Source organism: Gouania willdenowi, chromosome 6 (genome assembly GCF_900634775.1).
Source record: "Gouania willdenowi chromosome 6, fGouWil2.1, whole genome shotgun sequence".
Classification (NCBI taxonomy): Eukaryota; Metazoa; Chordata; class Actinopteri; order Blenniiformes; family Gobiesocidae; genus Gouania; species Gouania willdenowi.
The window spans coordinates 67,221,054-67,245,778 of record NC_041049.1 but is presented as its reverse complement, the minus strand read 5'-3'; the positions used below and the strand labels follow the sequence as shown (position 1 = coordinate 67,245,778).

Genomic DNA, 24,725 nt, shown 5'->3' with positions numbered 1-24,725 from the left:
CTGGAAAAAAATAAATAAAATAAATTTAAATATATATATATATTAGTATTGTTTTCTGTTCTTCGGACAATTTTTTTTTTTGGTTTTGTTTTTCAGACTATTTTTTCGTGAAAATTTTTATATATGTATGGTATGTATCTACTTGAATATTCACTAATTTACATTGTAGGAATATTTGCTTTCAGTTTCGCCCAGTGTGACGTGACGCTGGGAAATTCTGATCACGTGACAATGTTTACCTTAGCCCGAGGCCGCGCGCTTGTTCCGCTCTGAGCGCGTGCAGCTGCTTTACGTCCGTGTGTGTCACTAAAGACCCTCCGCTTAACAAAAGAACAGGTGAGTCTGTTAATGTTTGCTTTCCGGTCATTTATTCACCACAACCTGGGCTTTTTTTTGTGTCCACCCAATCTTAGCCTAGCGTTAGCTTAGCTCGAGGACCAGCCACTTCCTCTGAAACCAAAACTCAATTTAAAAACGCTGATTTTTCTCGTTTTTATGCTTGTAAAACACATATTATGCCCTCGGTTTCTCACAACACGGTAAATAATAACTCTTTTTCGGCATGTGTTGAAACAGCACGGAGCTTCTTTTGTTTCTTTGTGACTTTTAACGTCAGCTTCCTGGGTTTAACATAGGCTTATACAACTCGCTTTGTTTAAGAGAACATGCATTATTCTGGATGAGTAAAAGTAATTTTTTTTATTCACTATTGCTAAGTTAAATAAACAAAACCACATTCTTTGCTTTCCATAAAGATCTAAATATTCATTTTTATACATTATTCAGCTTCTATAATACAAAACCTTAATATCAGTCAGCTCTTTCCTTCACCCTTATTAAATAGTATTATTATAAATATATAATATCTTAGTTATCCTAAGCATATTTGATCATAGAAATCAATCATATACTGTTACAATGCGTTTTTCTTATTTTTGCTTATCAGAAGCTTATCCTGTAAACACTCCCTGTCTCCCTGTCTTTGTTACATATTGTTAATATTATTTTTTAGTCAGTGTATTATGGTGCTAAAGCTGGTACTGCACCCAATATTGCTTTAGACATGGTCCATAACAGACGTAAATGGTTGGATAAGGAATAAGTTGTCACTCAGCCTTAAATGCATGGAAAGACAGACAAATTAATACATTTGGCAATACATTATTGTCCTCTTTCTTCCTAGATTATCTATTAAAAAGCAGCTTCTGAACTGTTTGAACATTATCAATTGTAAAGTAAATTATATTAAAGTTTTATTTAAACAAGATTAAACAAATATTAAATTATTTCAAATAGGGATTATAATAACATTTGTATTCCTAAATCTTAGTTGGGGCTTTTTATGACACGATTAGTTGGTTGGATTTAAATATTAATCTACAACCATTGGCCTCTTTGTTACACCTTGGTCGTACTAATCTTAAACAACTTGTGCCTCCTATGTCAGCACCTAAATCAGAGCACACCGTGCTAATGTCACCAGTCCACAGGCATACCTACAACTCCTGTTATCGTTGAATTTATTGGCTAACATGCTACTGTTTGAGTCGATTTAAATTAAATATGCCATCTCTAACCATCTCAGCAGTTGCCTGTCATGTTGTATTATCAATATTCAACTAGTTGGACTTTCTGTTGCATTTCCAATCCTCTGAACATTTCTCCTTGTCTCTTTATGAATGGATGATACAGAGATGAGCAGTGCTTGGCAAAGAGCGAGGGACCTGCTCAGCTCCTACAAATCCAGTCTGGAGCGTCAGATTTCGGGCCGAGGCCTGGGCGTAGGAAGCAGAGACGAGGAGCTGCGGGAGCAGGTGGAGATGCTGCTGAGAGACGCAGACGCCCGGGAGACGCACTGCCTCGGCTTAGATCCTCTGGTGGTGATGGAGGAGTCACTAAAGGCGTCGTCAGTAGCAGCCTGCGGCAGACGAGGCCGACCCAGGGGCGGCCTGCAGGCTCTGGCCAAGGCTTTTGAAGTCCTGGAGCAGGCGGCCTTAAATCTGTACCTGAGTCCTTGGAGGGAGGAGTACAGAGTGATCAAGGTGGGCCCAGCATGCACACAGAGAAGATAGATTAGATTTGTCACGAGTTCAAAATAGTGCTTCACCGAAATTCCAGCCTCTACAATGACCCAAAATGGCTGAAACACTTTTCTCATTAAAAAAAGCTGTCCGAAAGAGGATGTTGTGATGACGCGAGGTTAAACACCGGGGATTTAACCAGAACAATAGGAAATGATGCACATTGTAAACAAAGCACACAGTAGGGCTGCACAATTAATACATTTTTAATCGTGATCAGGATTTTGGTTGTCATAGTTAAATTAACCTGATCGTCTGCAATATTTACATTTGAAATGTGGGCTCTGCTGCATATCAAATCAAGCGCTTTCTTAACCATTAGTCAGCGGCAGCTTTGAGTCATTTGGTGGATTGATTAGAGCTGTGAGCTTTAATTGTTTCCAATGAGTTGCATTTTGTGAAAGCATTCTGTAATAATGTATTTATTCAGTTAAGCCTTGGTACAATTGAAATTATTGGGTTAATTTCTTTTTTTTTTGTATAATTTTTATTTAAAGCTTAATTTTGCACTGTTAAAATGTTTTTTGTTTTTTTTAAAGTTGTGCAAAAGAAATGTTTCCCTAACATGATAAATGATTGTGATTACAATATTGATAAAAACTAATCGTGATCATCATTTTGGCCTTAAGCGTGCAGCCCTAGCACACGGAGCACACATCTTGGAGACATATAATAATTTGTTCCATTGCATTGGTTTTAGTTTTCTGCCTTGATTTTTTTAATTTTCGGTTTCAGCCAAGAATTTTCATTTCGGTTCATCTTTAGTTCAAAATCACAAGGAAAACTGGTTTGATGCCATTATTATACAGTAATATAAAAATAAGCTATTGTGAGAGGGACACAACCAAAAATGGATAACTAATATTTAATTAAGAAAAAAAAAAACCTGTTGTGATCTTAATTATTAATTAAAAAAAACACCAATGCATACAGTGCAAGAGCAAATAAACTCAGTCATTCCCAACGCACGGTGTTAATGCTGTGTTTCAGATGTACTCTGGGACATTCACCCACTGCATCACTCCAGCACTTCCAGCATCGCAGATAGAGAACCTGTTTGGCCTTCTGGGATATAAAACCAGCTCACCCCTCCCTGAGAAGCTCACCCTCCACTCAGCTGCAGTGAGGGGCTTCTCTGCTGATGACTTCCTTCGTCTGTCCTGTGCCTTCTTCCTGGCTCGCTGCGAGTGCTGCCTCCTGCTGGCGACGCTGGGGAAACACGGCGGTGATGCTCAGTGGGAGCTGAGTTTAGTGAAAGAGAGGCAGCAAGGACACAACCTAGAGGTTAGTGCAGTGGTTCCCAACCTTTATGGGGTCATGACCCCATTTTGATATCACACATTTTTGGCGACCCCTCAAAAAATGTCTTCCTAGAACTAGCTTTATAGATAATGTTTGTTATACTGCGTTAACTTATTGACTGCCTAGGGACAGTGTGCTCTCCTGTGAATATCGAGGTTGTACAATGATGTAGTGACCAACTGGTGCCATGTAGGTGGCAGCAGAGCACCTTTGGATGAGAGATCAACCGTGACAAGCAGAGCTCAGAGGAAGAGGAAGGGTTTACAAGACAGAAAATGGCGCTACGGGAGTTGATGCTGAAGCTTTTAGCAGCGCACACTCAACCAGAGCATGTGTAGAACTAAGTGGACTATTGAGAGTGTCGCGATGGTGAGAGAAAACGATTAAAAAAAACGTGGCAAGCGGTGACACTCGGTATGTCCGGTAAGAGGAGGAGGTTGCGTATGGGGAGAATGACGAGGGGAGAGACTTGGAGGAATGCCAAGATACAGTAAGAAATCCATTCAACTCTGACCCAGATAGAAAAATAATAATAATGTTGCCATCAAAAGCCTGGTCTCAGTGTTGTTTTTGTGGTTTTATAGAAGGAAACCAATGTTGAGGTGTCACTAAAGTAAAAAAAAAAATGCTTCAAAGTCACTAACAGGTTTTTTTCAGAAAAAGGCTTTTTTCTCAACTTTTTGTCACTAACTGGCCATTTGTGTGAAACTTGCCTCTATTCAACTGCTGATTACGTAAGAACGAAACAAGCTAGAAACAGAAAAAAATAATCAATTCAGATTGGCATAGTACAAAATAATCTGTGGGTCATGAAAGATCAGTGAAAATCATCTAAAATGCCTGGCAGTATGGGGTTGGCTGCTCTGAAAATGGCTGGCAGAGAATGAGTTAAAAATGAAAAAATTGATAATTGTCAATTGATGAGTGTCAATGCTTAAATTAGTGAGATTATAAACGGAGAGTAAACAGACACTCTGATGAGTTTCACTTTGACCTTGTCTGCGGTATGCTTCGCTCATACAGATCAGCCTCCATCATAAGGTGAAATATATTTATATTTTATATTATCTTACAGGACTGAGGCTCTCAGCGTCACCACAGAATACATGAATGAATTAATTAAATTTATAGGAGTGTCTCAATCCAATATCGGATATCGGTCCCATATTAGCCGGAAAACTAATATCGGATTAAAATTTCCGGATTTTCCGATTTTTTTTTCTTCTTTATTTTCAATTTATTTTTTATTTATTATATTCAATTGTAGAATACTGTAGATATTATGTCAAACGTTAAAAATTATGTAATCATTTGGTTAATAATATAAATATTTTTTTCATACCTACTGTTGCTGACCATTGTTCTCTGTTTGAATAACATCACTTGATCAAGCCTTTTCTAACATTCCACTCTACAAAATAAGTTTGTTTTTTTTTTTAATTCAAGAAAAAAAAAAAAAAGTATGTATGATTAATGCTGATATCGGATCGCAAGGCTGCAATATCAGTATCATATCGCAAATGAAAAAGTTGTATTGGGGCGTCCCTAAAAATGTATCGGTCTGAATGCGTCCGACATAAGCAGGCTTTATCAGCTGACTAATGTCGGTTAGTCCATCAGATAAAAATCTATATATTTCTTATAGGATGTCAATGGTAAATGAAAGGATAAATATTCTCTCTCCTGTCAGCGTCACATCAGATCCACACAGCGACGTGTTCACACAATGATCCTCCTTTTATCGGGCAGGTCGTTTTCTAAGAGAACTGATTGGTCAGGAGGCGGGATTTTAATACTCGCTCAGATCCTATCCAGAACAAAACCTGTTCCCAACCAGGTTAGTCGTTCAGCCTAAGTTACCATGGTGATTTAGCCCTGTAAGATGTTAGCCAGCTTCATAGAACAGCACACACTGATTAAATCCCGGAAGTTAGCGCAGAGACGTGCAGGAAAGAGTGTGGCCGACCCCTCCCACCGCTGACACAAATTGTTTCAATCTCTCTCCTCTGGACGGAGGTTTCGGTCCATCAGGACCAGAACCTCCAGACACAAAAACAGCTTCTTTCCCTCTGCCACCAGCCTCATGAGCACAGCCCCAGCCACCAATTGACCACCCCTGGTCACCACCTCCATAAAGTCTATATTACCTGCAGCACTTTATATATGTTTATATATTTATATTTTTTGATACATTTTTTTTATTTTCAGAAAAAACCTTTACTTTATACCTATCATTATTATTATTACTGTTGCTGGCTTGTGTTTTGTTTTTTCTGTTCTGCACACCGACTACCGAGTCAAATTCCTTGTGCTGTTTTTTAAAACTGTACTTGGCAAAATAAACTTTTCTGATTCTGATAAGAGGAAATCCAGCTTCGTAGTACAGGCCCTTCACGTACTGTTAGCATTTACAGCAGTTTTCTCTACACAGGTGGCCTTTGAAATCACCAAGAAGTGCTTGGAGGTCAACCAGCCGCTGATGGAGGCCTTTGAAGTGGACCTGTACCGGGAGGAGCACGTCAACGGCAGTGAGCATCAAGCCTCCATCAGTGACGGCCCTTTGTCTTTAGCCTGGATAAATCCTAGGGAGGCGTCACCTCCAGCTGCCAAAACACACAGCCACAGCGTGACAGCGTCACCGCTGGACATGGATGAGAGCCGTACCGACGACAGGAAGCAGAGCCAGCTGCCCTGCGGAGAGTCCAGGTACGAAGACATGGAGCTGCTGAGAAAAAGCAGGGGGGGAGGGGAACACCTCTGCAGCTGCCTCCGCTCCACGCCCTGCTGCCTTAGACACTGTGAAGACTGTGACGCCGTGCACAGCATCACCTGTCCCACTCTGGATGTTTGTAGAATGAACAACCATCTTGTGGAGCTCACGCAAGACCTTAGTGAAGCTGCAGAGGCATCAGGATTCCTGCTGAGTGATCAAATGAACAGCAGCGTCGCATACATGGCCTCGCTGGACTTACACGATGAGCCCAAATCCATGATCCCGCCTCTCCGTCCAATCACCTTCCACGATTGCTGTGACCTCACCAGTTTGGACCCTCGGCTGCTGTGTCACTCCTGCAGCGTGTTTCACACGGCGTCCTGCAGAGAGGGGGAGGTCTGCCTGGATAATCACAGGGTGAAACAGCTGGGAAGGTGTTCCTGTGGGAAGGCGTGCCTCAGGAAGCCTCTGGTTCTCTGCAGGTACTGTGGGGACGAACTGTGCTCGAGCTGCTGGTACCAAAACCCAGTCACTTGTAATTGTGGCCAAACATTTGACCAGTCGTCGTCTGTGTGAGGACGTTTCTGATCACTTCAAGTGCCTTAAACCTGCCAACTCAGCACAAAGCACATTTTTTTTTACCCGAGTTCAGGCGCTTGTCTTTCAATGTGCGCATGGCATTTTTACAATCAGTATCCCTAATCCCCTAATCCTGTGTGTGAGAGATTTAATGACACTCAACACAAGGCACACGTGTGATGATGGGATTTGTTTCAGTAAACCTGCTCTTTACTCCACTCGTCTGTGTTGATTGTGTTTATTTGTCATGTCATACTGAAGGTCACAGTCGGGGAAATCACATGGGAAAAGGGAATTTTGACAGAATTGCAGAATAAGAGGTTTTAAAGTGATTTTTCCACCTTCCAGGCTTTATTTGGATCATATTCATTTTGAACTCACTTTTTTGAAGTTTCCAACACTGAAGAGGCATCAGTCAGCTGATTTAGTGACAGTAAAACTGGCGTCTTGCTTCACTGCCAAAATATACAGTGGATATAAAAAATCTACACAAATGCCAGGTTTTTGTGATGTAAAAAAATTACACCAAGATAAATACTTACACAACTTTTTCCACCTTTAATGTTACTTAAAACCTGTACAATGCAATTGAAAAATAAACTGAAACCTTTAAAGGGGAAAAAAAAAAAAACTTAAGATAACCTGGTTGCATAAATATGCACACCCCTAAACTAATACTTTATTACAGCACTCAGTGTTTTTGGGTCAGAGTCTATCAGTGTGGCACATCTTGATGAGGCAATATTTGCCCACTCTTCTTTACAAAACTGCTCTAAATCTGACAGATTGTGAGGGCATCTCCTGTGCACAGCCCTCTTTAGATCACCCCGCAAATGTTCAATCGAATTCAGGTCTGTACTCTGGCTGGGTCATTCCAAAACTTCAATCTTATTCTGGTGATGCCATTCTTTTGTTGATGTGGGTGTGTGCTTAGGGTCATTGTTATGTTGAAAGATAAAGTTCCTCTTCATTTCCAGCTTTCTAACAGAAGCCTGAAGGTTTTGTGTCCAACACTGCCTGGTATTTGGAACTGTTCATAATTCCCTCCACCCTGACTAAGGCCCCAGTTCCAGCTGAAGAAAAACAGCCCCAAAGCATGATGCTGCCACCACCATGCTTCACTGTAGGTATGGTGTTCTTTTGGTGTTGTTTTTGCACCAAATGTACCTTATGGAATTATTTATCTTGGTGTCATTTTTTACATCAGAAAAACCTGGCATTTGAACAGGGCTGTGTAGATTTTTTATATCCACTTATACGTAAAAAAAAATACAAAATAAATAAATGTGAGGTCATAGCTAGTTAAGAAACACAAATCATATAATGTATCATATTTCTAATAAAAAAGCAAATTGAAGTTTCCTGGTATAAAAAAAAGCAGTTTAAACATTAAGAAAGCAGTAATTTTATTGTTAATTAAAATTTAGTCAAAACAACTCCAATGATACTTTTATTGCAGATAAAAATTGGAAATGATCAATTATTCTATTTAAAAGGATATTCCACCAGCTCCTAATAAAAGTACAATATAACTGTTTTGTTTCAAAGTGAATTAAACTATATGCCTTGATTTCAATAAATACGTAATTATTAATTCCCCAAGGGAACAGAATACTCTTACTGGCTGCCTGTTATGTTAAAGTAAAGTAGGATTTGTGTTTGCAACCTGAAAACGAGTTAGTGCTGTTTAATTAAGAATCACTCTGAAAGGCTTTTAAAATGGCAAAATAATGTTTTTTTATTTGAAACATTTAAAGACGAGACGATTTTTAAATAACCAGACAATCAAAAAATGATGTTCGGAACCTTTGAACTCTACAGGAAGCAGTCAGACGTGTTTCCATGTGTTCTACCTCAGATGTCCTGATGATGTCCAACAGCTCAGAGTCCGTATGATGATGTGGAGCCTTCAGCTCAGTCTGATCTACTCGTTGTGAGCCTGCCAGTTTATGTTGATGAAGGTTTTGCTGTCCATGCGATCGATGTAAAGGACTCCATCTAAATGGTCCATCTCATGCTGCACGATGCGAGCCAACCAGCCGCTGGTCTGCCACGTGGTGGCCACGCCCTTTTCATTCAGACCTGATAGGGTGCGAGGTGAGATGATTGATTACACACTTCACTGTTTGACCCACACTACACAATTCTGGAGGCTTCTGACTGAATGGGTGACACGGGTCACGGTCAGAGACAAATGTGATGGAAAGGGAAGTGTTTCTTGTACCTCTTGTGTTACCATGATACTCTAGTTTTGGTCACTTTACTGGGTCTTTTTTTTGTTTTGTTTTTTATCACATTTTCTGTCTCACTGCTTACGTTTTGTAATGGTTGCGTCACCTTTACTGGGCTGGGCATCATTCATGCCGAGCTGGTTCCAACCTCCAAAGAGTCAATACTGCTGATGTGTCACAAATTAGTTTGTAATGTTTTTTTTATTTTATTTATTTCTCTGTTTTTTGTGTTTTAATTTGATCCAGGTTTGTAATTTTTTTAAATGCATTATTTTGCAAATTTCTGCAGATTCTTTGTCCAAATTGAGTAGTTTTTTCTGCTAATTGTTTACCATTTAGCTAGTGGTACACTAGTAGTGTACCTCTACAGGCTTTATTGGCTTCCATTTTTCATTTTTGTGTCTTTTTTTATGGGATATACTGTAGTTTCATTAAGAGCAGGAGTGTCAAACTCATTTCAGCTCAGGGGCCACAAAGGGTGTATTAAATTTCCATTGAAGACAATAGCCAGTGGAACTGAAAAGTTTGCTTGATCAGGGGCAATGATCGTACCTGATCAGCGGAGGGGGTAGCGTCAGTGCCCGATCCTTTCAACGCATGCGCGAAACGCGTCTACATCCGGTCGGCCTATTTTACGGCAGTTTGTGTACTATTTAAAAGGTTAAAACCCTGGAATTTAAAAACAATAAGTAATGTATGTTTTGAGTGAATTCCGATTTATTTTGTCTTGTATTTTATTTTCTGTCTGGTTTTTGACTGTCAATGTTGTGTATTGTGTTTTCATTCACTTTTGTATATATTGTCTTGCGGTGGTTTTTCCTTTTTGTCTTTTTTTTTAAATTAACAATTAAAAACAGTCACATATTTACATGTGGAGTATTAAAGTATTTAACAAATGTATGGTCAGTTTACATTCAAATGTCACTTCCCATGAGCTCTATCGCAAAGATTGCGAGTGAAGGAAGTGACGTAGTGTAGGCGTTGAAAGGAGCCGAACAGATCAGGCACTGACAGGTAGTACTAGTGTACTTTCTCAAAGACAGTGGACTAAATTTAGGGGGTGGGGTTTACATAGTTGATGGATGTGTGATTGGATAAAGTGGTCAGTACTGAACAGCCTTGTTTGATCTCATGTGGGCGAGGAATTCTGCCATTTTTAAAGAAAGTAAAAGCTCAATTTCCCCATTTCTCAAATGTACCTTTAACACGTGGACATGAAAACATCTGTATATGAGTATTAATTTCACTCACAAGCTTATTGGCTCATGGCATTGGCCAAGGTTGGGGTCAATTATAATTGATAATGAATTACAATTATGGCGTAAATATAATTGTAAAAAATCTGTTGCTGTTATAATTGTAATTAAATTGTAATTGAGTTTAGATAATTGACTTTGTAATTGTAAGAGCCATGAAAATGATAAAAAAACTTCAATTATAATTTAATGTAAACTGGGGAACCCTGTTACAGTTCTATAAATATGTAGTTAATTATCAAAATATGTTTTATATCAGGCTTTCACAAATTTTACTATTTTAAAAACATTGACAGATGCTCACACCAAAAATATTAATACCAATATTTTCATTGATTAGGAAGCCTAACAAGGTAACCAATAAATAGGGAATAAATTAGAGCTGATTTAGGACCCGTTATCATAAGAGATGCTAACAGAATGCTAACACAAGAGGAAGGTTCACTTTTATTAGGTTATTAATTTCAGGCTCAGTAATTGTGATTAATTGTATTTGAACTTTAGTATATTATGTTGAGGTTTCGTTTATTCAGACAAGGTTTTTCAGAAACTTTTTTTAATCTCCCGACATGACACAAAACCTTGTCTGAATAAACGAAACCTCAACTTGAACTTGAATTTTAGTAATTGAAAACATAATTGTAATTGATTTTCTGAGGAAAAATAATAATTGTAATTGGAAAGAAATGCTGGTCACTGTAATCGTAAGTTAATTGTAATTAAACATGGATAATGGGAATTGTAATTGAAAAATGTAATTGACCCCTAACCTGGAAATGGCTTGTGTTTAAGTCTCTCACAGGTTTATCAGTTGGACCACAGACACATAAACAGTGATAATGAAGTATTAAATGTGCATACCGGACACTTCCACTGCCAGGTATCGTGGAACTGTTGCAGAAAAGCCTGAGATGCTCTCACAGGCCTCCTGAAAACGCACCGTCCGTCCGTCCAACACCCTCAGCTGAGGGTTGACAAAGATGGTCAGAGGCTGGACGGACAAACCGCGGGCTTCCCTGCACGCCACAGAACTCTCTTCTAGCATCTTCTTAGGATACTCTAGTGCTAAGATACGGAGCGGCACCCCGATCTGAGGCGCACTGAGCCCCACGCACTCCAGCCTTCGCATCACTTTGACCAGAGTCCCGATGACCTGCTGCACCTCAGGACCCGTGACCTCTGAGGGGTCAACGGCAGCAGCATGAGAACGAAGCACAGGGTCCCCGACCTGGCAGACGTGGCTGTAAGGGGGAGTGGGAGGGGAGATGACTTTACGCTTCATGTACTGAAGGTAGGAACGTACTCTGATGGTGCCAGAGGACGAGTGTCTGCAGGGAACCACAGGTAGCGAACGAGTGCAGCTCAATGCTAAAAGTTTGAAGGTTCTAGTGCTGGAACGTGAAGTCTTTGAAGCACAAAGCCTGAAAAGCACACAGGAAGACCACAGCAGAGATGGTCCTGGACTGGTAAACATGGTGAGGCTGCAACTGGGAATAGGCTGTGGAGAGAAGAAAGGACAGTTAGGCTGTTTAGATCAGTGGTTCTCAACCTTTTCAGGAAGTTTATTATTATTTGGGCCATAGTATATAGTCATCTTAAAGATGTAAATCTTGGTTTTCATTAGAAATTAAATGAGTTAAAAGTGACCAAAAAGGAAAAAATTAGTTTTAAACTGGCAAATAATGTGCATGACAAACTACGAATGTGGTTAAATTGGCAAAAAAATAAGCATGAAATATAGTGAAATGAGATTAAAAGTGACAAAAATAGGTCAACGTGTGTGACATCAAGTGGTGGAAATGGTTTGTAAGTGTTGAAAATGTCTTGAAAGTGGAAAAAATGTGCAGAAAAGGCATTGAAATTTGATGGAGAAGTGGCAGAAATGGGAGTAATGCAGCAAAAACACGTTAAAATTAGCAAAAATATGGCAAGAAAAAGTGATTAAAATAGGTTAAAATATGGCAAGTTTAGTGGAGTTGCAGAAAAGGGTAAAAATAAGCAAAAATGGACTCAAATTGTTGAAAAAATAAATGTCTCGTGATCCCTAATGGGGTCCCGACCCCAAGGTTGAAAACCACTGGTTTAGCTAAGATTTCTAAGTTCTAACTCATGTCTCTGTTCAAACATAACATTAAGTGAAGGTAGTATTATTCCCACAACAGGACTAAAGGGTTGTTAGAACAGCTACTTATATATATATATACATTATCGGAGACGGTGGGATTCAAAGTCTTTTTAAATTTTACAGTTAAAAGTAAAACAAAACAAAAACATTGCAATATTGTCGATTGTGCCTGCATCAAGTGAAATAATGTATTCAAAGTGTTAATTATCATAACACTGTGTAATATTTTGGGGATAAAAATATTTAAGCAAAATACAATCTTCATACATGTTAAAGGTCTGAAATTATTACAAAAATAAAGGCAGCAAGCGTTTAAGGAGGGTAAATTAGGATTTTATATATTATTAGCAATCGCTTAATTTTAATTTAATATCAAAATACATTTTTGCCTGTATTAAATATTACACAATAAACACCCAGAATGCATAAACAGTTCACTTTAGTCGCTTTTTAAGTTTTTAATTCAATATTGACAACACCGCCCACCGCCCGGGACGTGTAGGTGCACGTAACGCGCGCTCCTCTTTAACCTCTCTCCCAACCACAGCTTTTCTGTTAGCACGTGCAGCTTACACGGTAAAAATGCTGTTTTTGTGTTTCCAGGAGGAAAATGTTTCTGTTTAAACACGCGTCCCACCGGAGTTACCTTAAAATAACGTGTTTGCCTCCGGCGCTATGTTGTACAAAGTGCACGGAATCATTTGTGAGGACAGCAGGAAACGAGCTTTGCTACGTCAAACTACTTCCTGTTCATGCGCAAATTTACTATTAAAATAAAAGTCAATGTAACACAAAGTATAAAAACCTCTCCACGACACCCAGCCCACTTTATATATATAAATATTCACTTATTTCATAGAACCATCTCAGAAAATAATATTTTATTTAGTTTTACTTTGGATAAGAAAAATTAAGAAATCTGTGCAAATAGTTGTCCTCTCACCGTCTTGTGTGTTTTCGTATGCAAAAAAGGAAAAAAAATGATGTTGGGACTCGATTAAAAAAAACGAATCTAATTAATTAGAGACTTTAAATAACAGCTATTGGACACACTTTGTAATAATTAATTTCCTAGCAATATTTGACACGAAAAGCAATGTTTTTCAATTTAAATGGATTTCGGTATGTTTTTTATGGACCCTGAGTCTGAAAAAAAGGTATTTATCTATCTACAAATAAATGAGCTAAAACAACAAAAGTGTGTTTATAATTTTTTAGCACTGAGTGCTAACATAGTGTGCAATATGAATAAAGAAAATTGTGTTTTCTTTGTTCACAGAGCACAAAAAAATAAAGTAAGCTATTTGCTTTTCTTTATTTTTTATTTATGTTTTGGTAAACTTTCTAAAACAAATGTGTTTAAATATAATATAATTTTGTTCGATATTTGAAGAAGTTTTATTTTAGTACGTGACAGGAAGCATTGTGCATGCTTTAATTTTGAAAACTTGACGCACTTGCTCCGTCATGTCTGTGACTTGTCGCTACATGTCTGAGCCATGGACGGTGTGGCGGTCCTCACCCAGTGGTGGTGGAGCTTTAAAGGGGCTCCATTGAGCTCCCTGTGGCCGCCCTGAGTGACCCCACAGCCCGCGGAGCAGAGCGGCCGATGGAAGCTTCACGGAGGAGCTCCGGGTTAACGCTGAGGATCATCGAACATCTGTGGGCTCACCGGAAGATGGACTTACAAGGTTAGTTAGTGTATGGACAGATTCATTACACCGGGATGGCGATGATTTATACGTTTATACAACAATAATAAAATATTTTTTATTTCTTCAAAAATAGTGATAATACTACGGAGCCCCAGACATGACGTGGTGATTTTTATTTAATTTTTATTTGTGGCCACAAAATACAAATTTACGACTACGAATTATTAATTTACACAAATTAGTATTTCATTCCCCCCCCCCCCCCCCCCCCCAATTTTTTATTTATTTATTTTTATTATTTATTTTTTTTTTTTTTACCACGTTACGTCTGGGGCTCCGAGTAATACAAAAATAACACATAAAAGAACAAATATAAACACAAATGTTCTGGTATTTGGCAAAATTGCAGTTCATTAGGCCAAAGAAAAGCAGTAGCTATTTTTGATTATATATAAAATCAAGTAAGTTATTTAATTGAAATATAAAATAGCTAAATAATAAAACTAAGCAAGCATTAATATTTTAAATAGCTTACAGTAAAGAAAATATCAGGGGTTATTACCATTATTTAAATAAATCTAATGGATTGATTTCAAAGCTTTGGAATTTATATTAGAAAAAAAAAAGAAGTATAAAACATTATTAGAGGCAAGGACATTAATAAAGAAGTATTTTTTAAGAAGTAGAAGGTAGAAAGGATATTTACAAATTTTAATGAAATCTAAAAGGCTTTAAAAAATACTATTTTAGTATATTAAAAAAAAAAAAGCTTAAAAGCTGCAATGAATAAATGTTTCCTTGTTTTTCTGTTGTTTTTTTTTTGTCGGCGTGTATGCCAAAGAGAAAATAAGAGGTCTTTATCTTCTCTTTAACCTCTTTTTCTTTTTTTTAACTGATTATTACTTTCTAATCTTAACCAAAACTTATGTAAGATGACTCATTTATTTCCTTATGGTCAAATGAAATATACGTCATGTTGTATTAATGCTGATTATTGAGATGAGTGTAGAGTTAAAAGCCTACTGTAGCATCATGTTGGATTGTGTCTTTAAATGTAAATCTGTTTTGTTGTTTCTTCAGTGATGGATGCTTACTGCTGGCTGGACTTAGACTCTCTGCTGCTCAGTCTGGAGGACTCGGGGAAACTGCGCGTGGCCTCCGCCTTGGTTTACTCCATCACGAGGAGGCGGGACGTGGCACGCTTTGACATGGTGATGGCGTTCTTAGAGGCCACACGCAGACTTTTCCCTGGTGTGGTGACCGCCATCAAACACATGAAGATCATGTTCGGCATCAAAACCCTGGTAATGATGTTTGTGTGTTTTTAAAGTGTTTGTCTGCGCTTTCCTCCTGACGTCATGGTGTGTGTTTACAGGTCATCATGTGGATGCTTAGGGAGGAGGAAAGAATGATCGAGACTGTGTTGAAAATTATCCAGTTCTTCCCCAACAAACTACCACAATACCAGCATCAGTGTGTGAGTCTCCATCTGTTTACATCTGATTTAACATGAGTTTCACCTAAAGCTGCTCTAACCCAGTGTTTCTCAAACTTTTCTGCTTCTCGTACCCCCTTTTTCTTATTTTTGTTATCAAGTACCCCTTTTGTCTGACTACATTTTGCTCAGAATTCCATGAAACAACATCTATAGAGCATAATAATGGAAGGAATGAGTGATAACACACATTTTAAAGAATCTCATTTTGTATATAAGTGGAATGGAAAAGTAGTTAGCGTCTCCTGAATTGATTTATTTCTAGTTTATTTTATTTACGGTCATTTTTCAGTCATTTTCAGTTCATGTTCTAATAATTTTTCTCATTATTTTGTGTATTTTGATGATGTTTGTTTGTTCTTTTTATTTTTCAGTATATTTTTCTCTTGTGTTGTTTGTTTTTGTTGTTGTTTTTGTGTGTTATTATAATTTAAATTATTCTCTTTCTTAGTGTGTGTGTTTTTGGTGTCATTTGGTGGTTTCTTGTGTTGTTTTGTATGTTTCTCTGTTGCTTTTGTGTATTCTGTAGTGATCTTGTGTATTTTTCCTCTCATTTAGTGTGTCTTTGTTGTCACTGTGTGTGTTGCCGGTAATAGTATTTTTCTGTCTGAGTGCGTGTGTGTTTTTGGTGTCATTTTGTTGTGCTTTTTATTATTCAATATATTCGTCTCTTATCTTGTGTGTTTTTGTTGTCGATTTGTGAGTTGCTGGTAATATTTAGTAGTATTATTGTTTTTAATTAAAAATAAACATTATAAATCACCATATTTTTAATGCTTTCATTTGTTTATTTTCCTCACTCTTACCTGGAGAATCAACGTCTGTCTGTGATGTGTTTTCTCACCTCAGAGTCATCAAGAAATGTTCCTCATGAGGAGGAACCATCGGGACTTTAAGGATTTTGCACTTGTTCTTGCTTTGGACAAGGACAGACGCCATCACTACATTCAGGTTTGTGTCTTTCACCTCCTACATTTATAACAAGGGTGATACGACTTTTATTTTAGAGCCATTATAACTGACTTTTGCGTTGTTATGGATTTAAACGCCAGTTTCCCAGATGGAAAGTGGATACTTTGACTGCTAATGCATTCTATCGTTGTACACATTCTGATATTTATCTTATCTTGTCTTATCTGTTTAGTCAAACATTCCGCAACTTTAACTGTTATAACGTTATAGAAGCTGGAACACATAGAAATACATTTCATTTTTCTTGCCTACATTTTTTCCTTTTAATATATAGTTATCGCTGCAAACAGAAAAATAAAATTCTGGATTTAAAGGTAAGGCAAACTAATTTGTATTTGTATTTCATAGACAAGGCAGCTCAACGTGCCGTACATTATCAAAAAGTGCAATAGAAAACGTTCAACAGCTGGAAAATCAATAACAACATTAAAATCAGCAACAAAAACCTTTAAAATCAGCATTAAAAACATTTAAAATCAATTAGTGTACCCTTCGTTCTTTGGTTGTTTCATTTCAAAACCAAATTAAAAAATAGAAAAAATTGATTGTTTTTTTTGTTTTATTAAATTAATAACCATAATAATAATAACCGCACTGTTTGTCATTTTGATTTGGTTTTAAAACAGAATAACCAAAGAGCGAAGGGTACACAGATTAAAATCAGCAGTAAAAACAATAAAAATCAGCAGTAAAAAAAAAAAAAAAAATCAGCAACAAATGCATTAAATCAACAACAACATGACCAAAAATCTCTTACATGTTAAAAACTAACATGTTTATATGAGAAAAGGCTTAAAAATATCAGAACACCAGTGTTCCAGTTTCCAATGTGATCAATGTGGGGCCTCCAACACTACACCGTGAGGGGTTAACGTTAGGGTTAGAAGATAGAAAAAAGAAGATGGGTCACATGGCTTTTATAATATCTATTGCAGACGATGCCATAACTTTATTATAATGATGTAAATAATTAGTTGTCCACTCATGACATCAGAGACTTCCTCAGCCCTTAAAAAGTACATAAACGCATCATTCAGGTAATATTTATTACACTGTAATAGATTGTAGATATAACTGAGATTTTGTAGGTTTTTGTGGAGAAATTATTTTGGTTAAATCGTTTTTTCACCCAGTAACTCAAAACATGAATCAAAAGCTTTAATTCAAAGAATGTAAAAGATCAAATTACTGTCCTCCACTGTTAGAGTAAGAAAAGATAACGCCGTATAAATACATCTCTGACTCACTTTTGGGTCCTAACCCACCAGTAGAGAACTCACCATTAAAGCTTTCTTACACTTTTTAAATTAGGTGATTATTTATTAAGAAGCTGGAGTGTTTGTTAATGCTAATGAGCGTCTAATGCTCTTATGTCAAACTCATGGCCCAGGGGCCAAATCCGGCCTTTTGGAGCAACCAATTTGGCCCCCAGGAGAAAGTAAAAATGACAGAGAAAATATGAATCATTGTGTAAATGAAAGTCAACAATATTCACAGGGGCTCACAGTTTTCCCTGTGCAGTCATTTTTTAACGTTTAACAGTTGAAAAAACTTGAAATTCTTACAAAATCCTTCAATTTTCTCAAATTATGACATAATATTTCCCTTAATTAGATAGAAATTGATCACAAAATCTAGGAAATTTAAAGTGAAGATCCTATTGGGACTGATATCTGTCACTTATGGCTTGGATATTATCAGTTTATTGCATATTTTGTATATTTTGGCACAATAATGTGGAAATTATTTGTTTTCCAACATAAAATCTGTGGTCCTCTTGAGATCAAACTGCTCTGTATTTGTCCCCTGAACTAAAATGAGTTTGATGCCCCTGGTCTGATGCCAGTCTGTGATGTGTGCTGTGCTGTGGTCCATAGACTCAGCTGCAGGAGCAGTACGGTGAGCGCTATGCACAGAAAGTGGAGGAGAGGCTGCTGCAGTATCTGCACCAACTGGAAGCTGCACAACCTGCAGACACGTACGTGGATAGGGTGAGTGTTGCATCATACATGGTTCTCCTCTGTGAAAACCAAACCTCCTTAAGCGTAGCTTCAGGTCCGTTCGTCCTGCAGAGCATCGAGTTCATCACTTCACTGAACGACTGTGTGTGTTTGATGTAGATCATGAAGAAAAACAGTCCCGTGACTGAGGACGAGAAGCTGCTTCTGGATGTAATAACGTCTGACTGCACCGAGATAACAGCAACACTGAAGAACCTGCTACACTGTGGTGAGTGAGGACCTGAGACACAATATAGTAAGCTCAGCAGAAGGCTTAAAGTGAGCTGTAGTTCAGCTAGGATGGAGATTCATTTCAAAATAAAATTCAAATTGAAACCATTATGTGCCATTTGTATTTTACAAGGTACCTCCTTGTTTAATAATAAGATACGGCTTCTTTTCCTCTCACATTAGATTATGTTACAGGCACAATTATATCTAGAGTAGGATTCTCAGGAATGAGGAAAGAAAGGAACCACTTCTTAAAAACAGTCAAAAAATTAAAAATGTAAAAAATGTTGAACAAACATAATGATACAAGATCACACGGAAATATATTTTAATAATAATAATAATAATAATAATAATAATAATAGTTGTTTTTGTTTTATTTAAAAAGATAGGAAAAAAACTAAAAAGTTGCTGTCAATAAATAGGAAAAAGTATATGTGAAAACATTTAATGTCTAGAATTAAACAAAATAAATAAAGAAAATAATACAAGCAGTCAAAAAGAGTAAGAATGATAAACTAAAAATATCAATCCAATTTTTTTTAGTATATATATTGTGGCTAATTAACTCTAAAACAACATTGTGTGCTGTGTAAGTGTAGCGTGTACAAGTGTTCCACTTCGCTTCTCTCATCCAAAGATGTGTTTTTTTTTAATCTATTACAAAATGTGCATCAGACAAACGACAGTGATTTTATTAATTTATTTGGAATAAAATCTTGTACTCCTTCATGTCAGTAGGTGGCAGCAATTGCAAAGCTTCCAAATGTTTCATAAAAGTATAAAGTGCACAAAAGGTTGGGCAGTTGTGAAAAAAGGCAAAAGAAAGGATCAAACTTTTAAGAAAATTACATTTTGATATAAATTGAATTTTAAACCACAAAAAAATACGTATTAATGATAAATATGTGTTACAATGCTTGAAGCACAATGATAATTGTGTCTCAAATTATTGTTTTAAAAGTCTTATATTTTAACACATGATAAGGATAATGTTTTGTGATTGTAATTAGTGTTGCATTTCAAAATAAATGGTAACATTAGTTTTTTAAAAATGTATAGTTTACCGTAAAATTGCGGAACCAACTATAAAACAATGACATGGTTTCAGAGGGACTCTGTGCAGATGCGCTTCATGCTTGTAGCAACTTTCAACCACATTATTCAAACCAAATCACCTGTCCAATGAAGACTTTTCTTCATGGCTTTTCTTAATGGTTTATATTTTTTGTATTTTTGTTGTTATTTTATAGATTTCTGGCTATTTTTCTAGTCATCTTGTGTGTTTTTGCACTGATTTTGATTATTTACGTCTTTTTTTTTGTGTATTTTACTGTCATTTTGTGTGTTTACTTTGGAGGTTGCCAGTTGCACGTCTGCACTAGACACTGGGGGAAAAAAATGACCCTAACCCTATGTAATTATTGTCGCGTTTTGTTTCTTTTCCCAATTGTGTTTACTGTGAAGTTGGTCTTAAATTTAATTTCAAATGGCAAAAAAAAGTCTTAAAAAGTCTTGAATTTAATTTGACTGAAGCTGTAGGAACCGTGTTGATCTAAACTTGCATCCAAGTAGGATTGTAATGGAAACTGTTGAATCATGGATTGTTTCTAAACTGTAGTGTCAGAACTTTTCTTACATCTTGTAAAATAATGTTTTCTACTTCTCTTTGGTTTTTTTCCTTTAGTCTTTCTTACACTCACAGTTTTTACTGTCCAATATTTAATCCCAAGTTTCTCACGTTTTTCCTTGAACGTCTCCTTTCAGATGCTACTTCCTGTCATTCGGTAACTCAGGGCAACGCAGAAATGTCCCCGCTGTCAAAGTCTGAAGTGGCTACGAAACCGTCCGATGTTGAATCGGTGGGCTTTAGCGGAGACGAGGACCGTCCTTCAGCCGTAGGACGTCAGCAGTCATTCTCAGAGAGTCCAGATCAGGACGGGATCAGTAAACGTCCTCATTTCTGCTCCAGACATCAGCGCTGGGTGACCAGCATCCTGCAGGAGTGTCAGGACGACGGCCCCAAGGCCAACGTCTCTTCCTCCTCCTCTCCACTGCTGTTCTCATCGGCTTCATCAGCATCGTCACAGGATCTCACCCCATCCGGCCTCGTCCCCTCACTCACTGCCCTCCCCCCGCAGACTGACGGGCACATTCCTGAAACGGAGAAAACTGACGAAAAGCCTGAGGACCGGTTGTTGTCAGCAGTTGTACGACTTGTTGACATCTCCACTCATCCCAACTATAAAGCCTTTGAAGCGTTCACAGTGTATCAGAACAACCAGGTGGGGGCTCCTCAGGATGACCAGGACAGAAGAAGAGCAGATGGTAGCTCTGTGATGGAGCAGTGCTGTGGGTGGAGGGATGCCGGGCTGCGGAGGAAACGCACCGTCTCCAAGCTTTCACAGAAGGTCAGACACACTGACTGCACAGCTAGACGTTCCCACACCGAGCACACTGTAGGACGCGTTCATTTCATTTATTTATTTGCTTTTTAGGCTTACTTCTAGTTACTAATTGCAAATCTGCTTTTTGTAGCTCGAAATGCACCTTATCTTTATTTCTATCTTACTCTGAACTGTCAGTCACGCTTTTGATGTCAGGACATTACATATTACAGGGTACCACGGTCATGAAATTCCTGGAAAAGTTATAGAATTTGAAAAAAATATGTTAAACCCCAAAGATGTTAAGCGTTATCTCAAAGTGAAAATGCTGCATACCGGCAGCATCATTGAGCGGGAATAACAAGATCTCACAAATTCACGCAAATTCACTCTCAGCCTCATTCATAAAACTGTGCGTGGGTAAGATCACTTCAGCTGGCGTACGCTAAAAACTAGGAAATGTACGCGCGAAACAAGGTCTTAGCGCTTCAGAACTAAGTCATGGAAATTTGGTAAAATATTTTGGAAAAGTTTTGAAAAGTCATAGTGAAAAAAGTGTGGGAACCCTGATATTCATCAATGTGTCAGCAAACAGCGTCAACATAAATATACCGGAGTTAGCACAATAGCTACATTTCATCCGTTGTCCTAAGGCAGGTAAACATAATATAACATACAGTTGAACAATAACATTTAACATAATGAGACAAACATTAAACTGACTGAAGACAGAAAACATAATACCATATCTACTGTTTACAATAAAAAAACAACAACAGTCAGGACTTTAAAGAACCCATGAAAAAAGTACAATATTATTTATGGGCGCATGACTGCTTTGTTTTCAACCAAATTTTCAGAATTGCTTTGAAGCAGGCACAGCACCAAGACTTTTTCTCTCCCGGTGCTAAGGGGGTGCGGGATTGATATGTGGGGGTGCTGAGAATTTAAAGAAAAAATACTATTACTTTTATGAGGAGTTTCTCATTTTTTCCTTCAATAAAATAAGTTGTGCAACACAGAATGTTAGATATAAATGTAGTTTTAACTGAGTTTGGTCAAAGAATATTTAACAAATTAGTTCAGCATAATACAAGTGACCAAAAAAAATACTGAGCAAAAGTGACCCATTCAACATCTAAAATGCAAGACGTCAGGGAAGAACTAACTCACCCTTGTTGTTTTATAGGAGAACGATGTGTTTGTTGTTGTTTCTGCATGTTTGGACAGGCAAGCAAGATTGCTGAGTCGAGGGTTTGCCTTTCAGTTTCTGATGTTTTCTGGAAGTATACTCCATAATTTTATTGACAGCAGCACTTCATCTCCTCCTCAGGAATCTTCCTCCACTGGAACTCAAAAAGCCAGATCATCTGGATCATCTGGAGTCCTTCGTCACAATGCTAATGAACTAATTCAGACTCCACCCCCACCCTCCACGTTTGTCTCCTCCACCTCCACGTCCGACCCCCGTGTCCTCCGAGCTCGACTGGGATCTCTGGTTCCCACCCAGGTGGCCTTAGGTCAGCCGTACGTGTGCGTGAGCAGGCTGAGTGTGGAACAGTGTGTCAGAGCGATGGTTCCATACACACACCCAGAACCAGAGGAGCAGGAGGAGCAGACGGACTTATCGTTTGACATCAACGAGCTGTACTCAGGCAGCGACGGGGACGACTCGTTACTTCGGGAGGACCCCGACTATAAACCATGGATGAAGAAGAAAAGACTTCTTCTGGAATATGAGAATGCTAAGGAGCACAGTTGGGAGCATGAAGAAACTTAAAAGTTAAAAAAAAAAAAAAAAAATTATTTAATCAAAAGTTCTGCAAAAATGAAGATTTTGCTCTTTTTTTTTTTTTGGTGCTTTATTTATTTTGGCCACCAAGTCGAATGCTCCCATCCTGTAACTGTGCAGCTAGCTTGCTAACGAGTAATTAGGTGTGTTGGAGGACTGACATCTCAATCGTGCAGGATTACAACCAAGTTTGGATCCCATTGGGATGGATTAACAACTGCTTTAGACTAACGCTGTACAAATATTAACCACTTTAACTGGATGGTTATAGGATAACATTAAACTGACTATGAGCCAGTTAATTATGACCAGCTTCAAATTGAATTGAATGCAGTCGGGTACAGATTAGTGCAGGAGAGTTTAAATAGTTCATAATCCCCAGTTGCATGTTTTTAATTTAGGACTGGTTGAACCAGTGCGTACACAATGCTGGATCGGGTTTAGACTCATAATGAAGGAGTTTACAGGACATTTAATTTTAAACCCTGGTTTGTAGATATATCATAGCTTATGTAGTCTTTGTAGATATATCATAGCTTATGTAGTCTTTGTAGATATATCATAGCTTATGTAGTCTTTGTAGATATATCATTGTAGATATATCATAGCTTATGTAGTCTTTGTAGATATATCATAGCCTATGTAGTCTTTGTAGATATATCATTGTAGATATATCATAGCTTATGTAGTCTTTGTAGATATATCATAGCTTATGTAGTCTTTGTAGATATATCATAGCTTATGCAGTCTAACACAGTTTCTCTGTCTTTCTATCAGCCAACATGTAGCAGTACGCAGGTGATGTATTTATTATTACTGCTGATATTGTACAGCAGGACATTGATCATGATGACAAACCCAGAGAAAATCACAGAAATATAATCAGTAACACACACTGAATCATCTGCGCAGTTATTGTCCTAATCTTTTCACACACATAAAATAAACTGATTAAGAGCTAAACCGGAGTGTAAAAATGAAACATTTGAAGTGAATAAAAGCCAAAGAGACAAACAGATGCTGTACTTGTTTATGACCAACAGGTTATGCTGAAACGCTGCTGCCTCTGACTATAGTGATGTGACGCAGATTTTTATTCATGTGTCATTTAAACAAATACGAGAAAAAAGGTGAATAAACTTGTATTATTGAATTTCTGTGCAATTTATTCCAAACATTTTTCCATAAATCTTTATACCATTCATGCAAAACATTGATAATATTCATATTAATTCAAATTACTTTCCTCTTGTGTTAGCTTTCTGTTAGCATCTCTTATGATAACTGGTCCTAAATCAGCTGTAAAAAGTACAGTAAAAAGAAATATCCATCATCTGATTTTTTTTTCTTATCTATTGGTTACCTTGTTAGTCTTCCTAATCAATGAAAATATAGGTTTTAATATTTTTGGTGTCAGTATACCCCTAAATAATTAGTTTTTTAAATGATCAATGTGAGAAAGCTTGATATGAACCAGATTATTAACTACATAAGTGTAGAACTGTACATACAACTGTAACATGGTTCCCCAGTTTAGCATTAATTTATAATTCACAATTATCATTATATTATAATTGAACCCAACCCTGGTTTTGCACAACATTGATTAACAGCCTCCATGACACCTTATTTATAAAATGACAGGTTTAATGTCCTAATAATGACAGCGTAATATCAGCCTTTATGTATAAAACTTCAAGTAAAGTGTTACTAGAATATGTTAAATAAATGGCGATACATTGGGTGACGATTTCAGGTTTTCAGTCTATTCCATTTATTATTATAAAGTGTCTTGTGAAAAGGTCAACTGGACTGTCAAATTCAATCAGATTCAGCTTGTAGTAGGATTGAACGAGTCACTTGTTATCTGCTTTGTTTGTGACTTTTAACCCGAGTAATCATTGGG

The 24,725-nt window shown here is 37.4% G+C and overlaps 3 protein-coding genes across 6 annotated transcripts; 2 read left to right on the top strand and 1 right to left on the bottom strand.

The window, feature by feature from the left end:
- The first annotated feature begins 186 nt into the window (after positions 1-186).
- spata2l (spermatogenesis associated 2-like) lies at positions 187-8,645 on the top strand. Of its 3 annotated transcripts, none has more exons than XM_028450252.1 (5): positions 187-336; positions 1,693-2,042; positions 3,072-3,365; positions 5,815-6,578; positions 8,534-8,645. In XM_028450252.1, the coding sequence occupies exons 2-5, from the start codon at positions 1,695-1,697 to the stop codon at positions 8,610-8,612; spliced, it is 1,485 nt and encodes a 494-aa protein (XP_028306053.1). In that variant the 5' UTR covers positions 187-336; positions 1,693-1,694; the 3' UTR covers positions 8,613-8,645. The 3 variants fall into 3 exon arrangements, with proteins under 3 accessions (XP_028306053.1, XP_028306054.1, XP_028306052.1); XM_028450253.1 differs by lacking the exon at positions 8,534-8,645 and adding an exon at positions 7,653-7,751; XM_028450251.1 differs by lacking the exon at positions 8,534-8,645 and having other exon boundaries at positions 5,815-6,798.
- On the bottom strand, positions 8,479-13,948 carry pdf (peptide deformylase, mitochondrial). 2 transcript variants are annotated; one of them, XM_028450255.1, is made up of 3 exons: positions 13,810-13,948; positions 11,024-11,660; positions 8,479-8,757 (listed from the first exon to the last, which is right to left on the bottom strand). In XM_028450255.1, exons 2-3 carry the CDS (start codon positions 11,634-11,636, stop codon positions 8,600-8,602), a joined length of 771 nt encoding a protein of 256 aa, XP_028306056.1. In that variant the 5' UTR covers positions 11,637-11,660; positions 13,810-13,948; the 3' UTR covers positions 8,479-8,599. The 2 variants fall into 2 exon arrangements, with proteins under 2 accessions (XP_028306056.1, XP_028306055.1); XM_028450254.1 differs by lacking the exon at positions 13,810-13,948 and adding an exon at positions 12,934-13,018.
- On the top strand, positions 13,563-23,972 carry LOC114465321 (uncharacterized). The gene is made up of 8 exons (XM_028450249.1): positions 13,563-13,978; positions 15,023-15,246; positions 15,318-15,419; positions 16,287-16,388; positions 18,287-18,400; positions 18,530-18,638; positions 20,408-21,051; positions 22,361-23,972. The coding sequence occupies exons 1-8, from the start codon at positions 13,897-13,899 to the stop codon at positions 22,805-22,807; spliced, it is 1,824 nt and encodes a 607-aa protein (XP_028306050.1). The 5' UTR covers positions 13,563-13,896; the 3' UTR covers positions 22,808-23,972.
- The last annotated feature ends 753 nt before the right edge of the window (positions 23,973-24,725 follow it).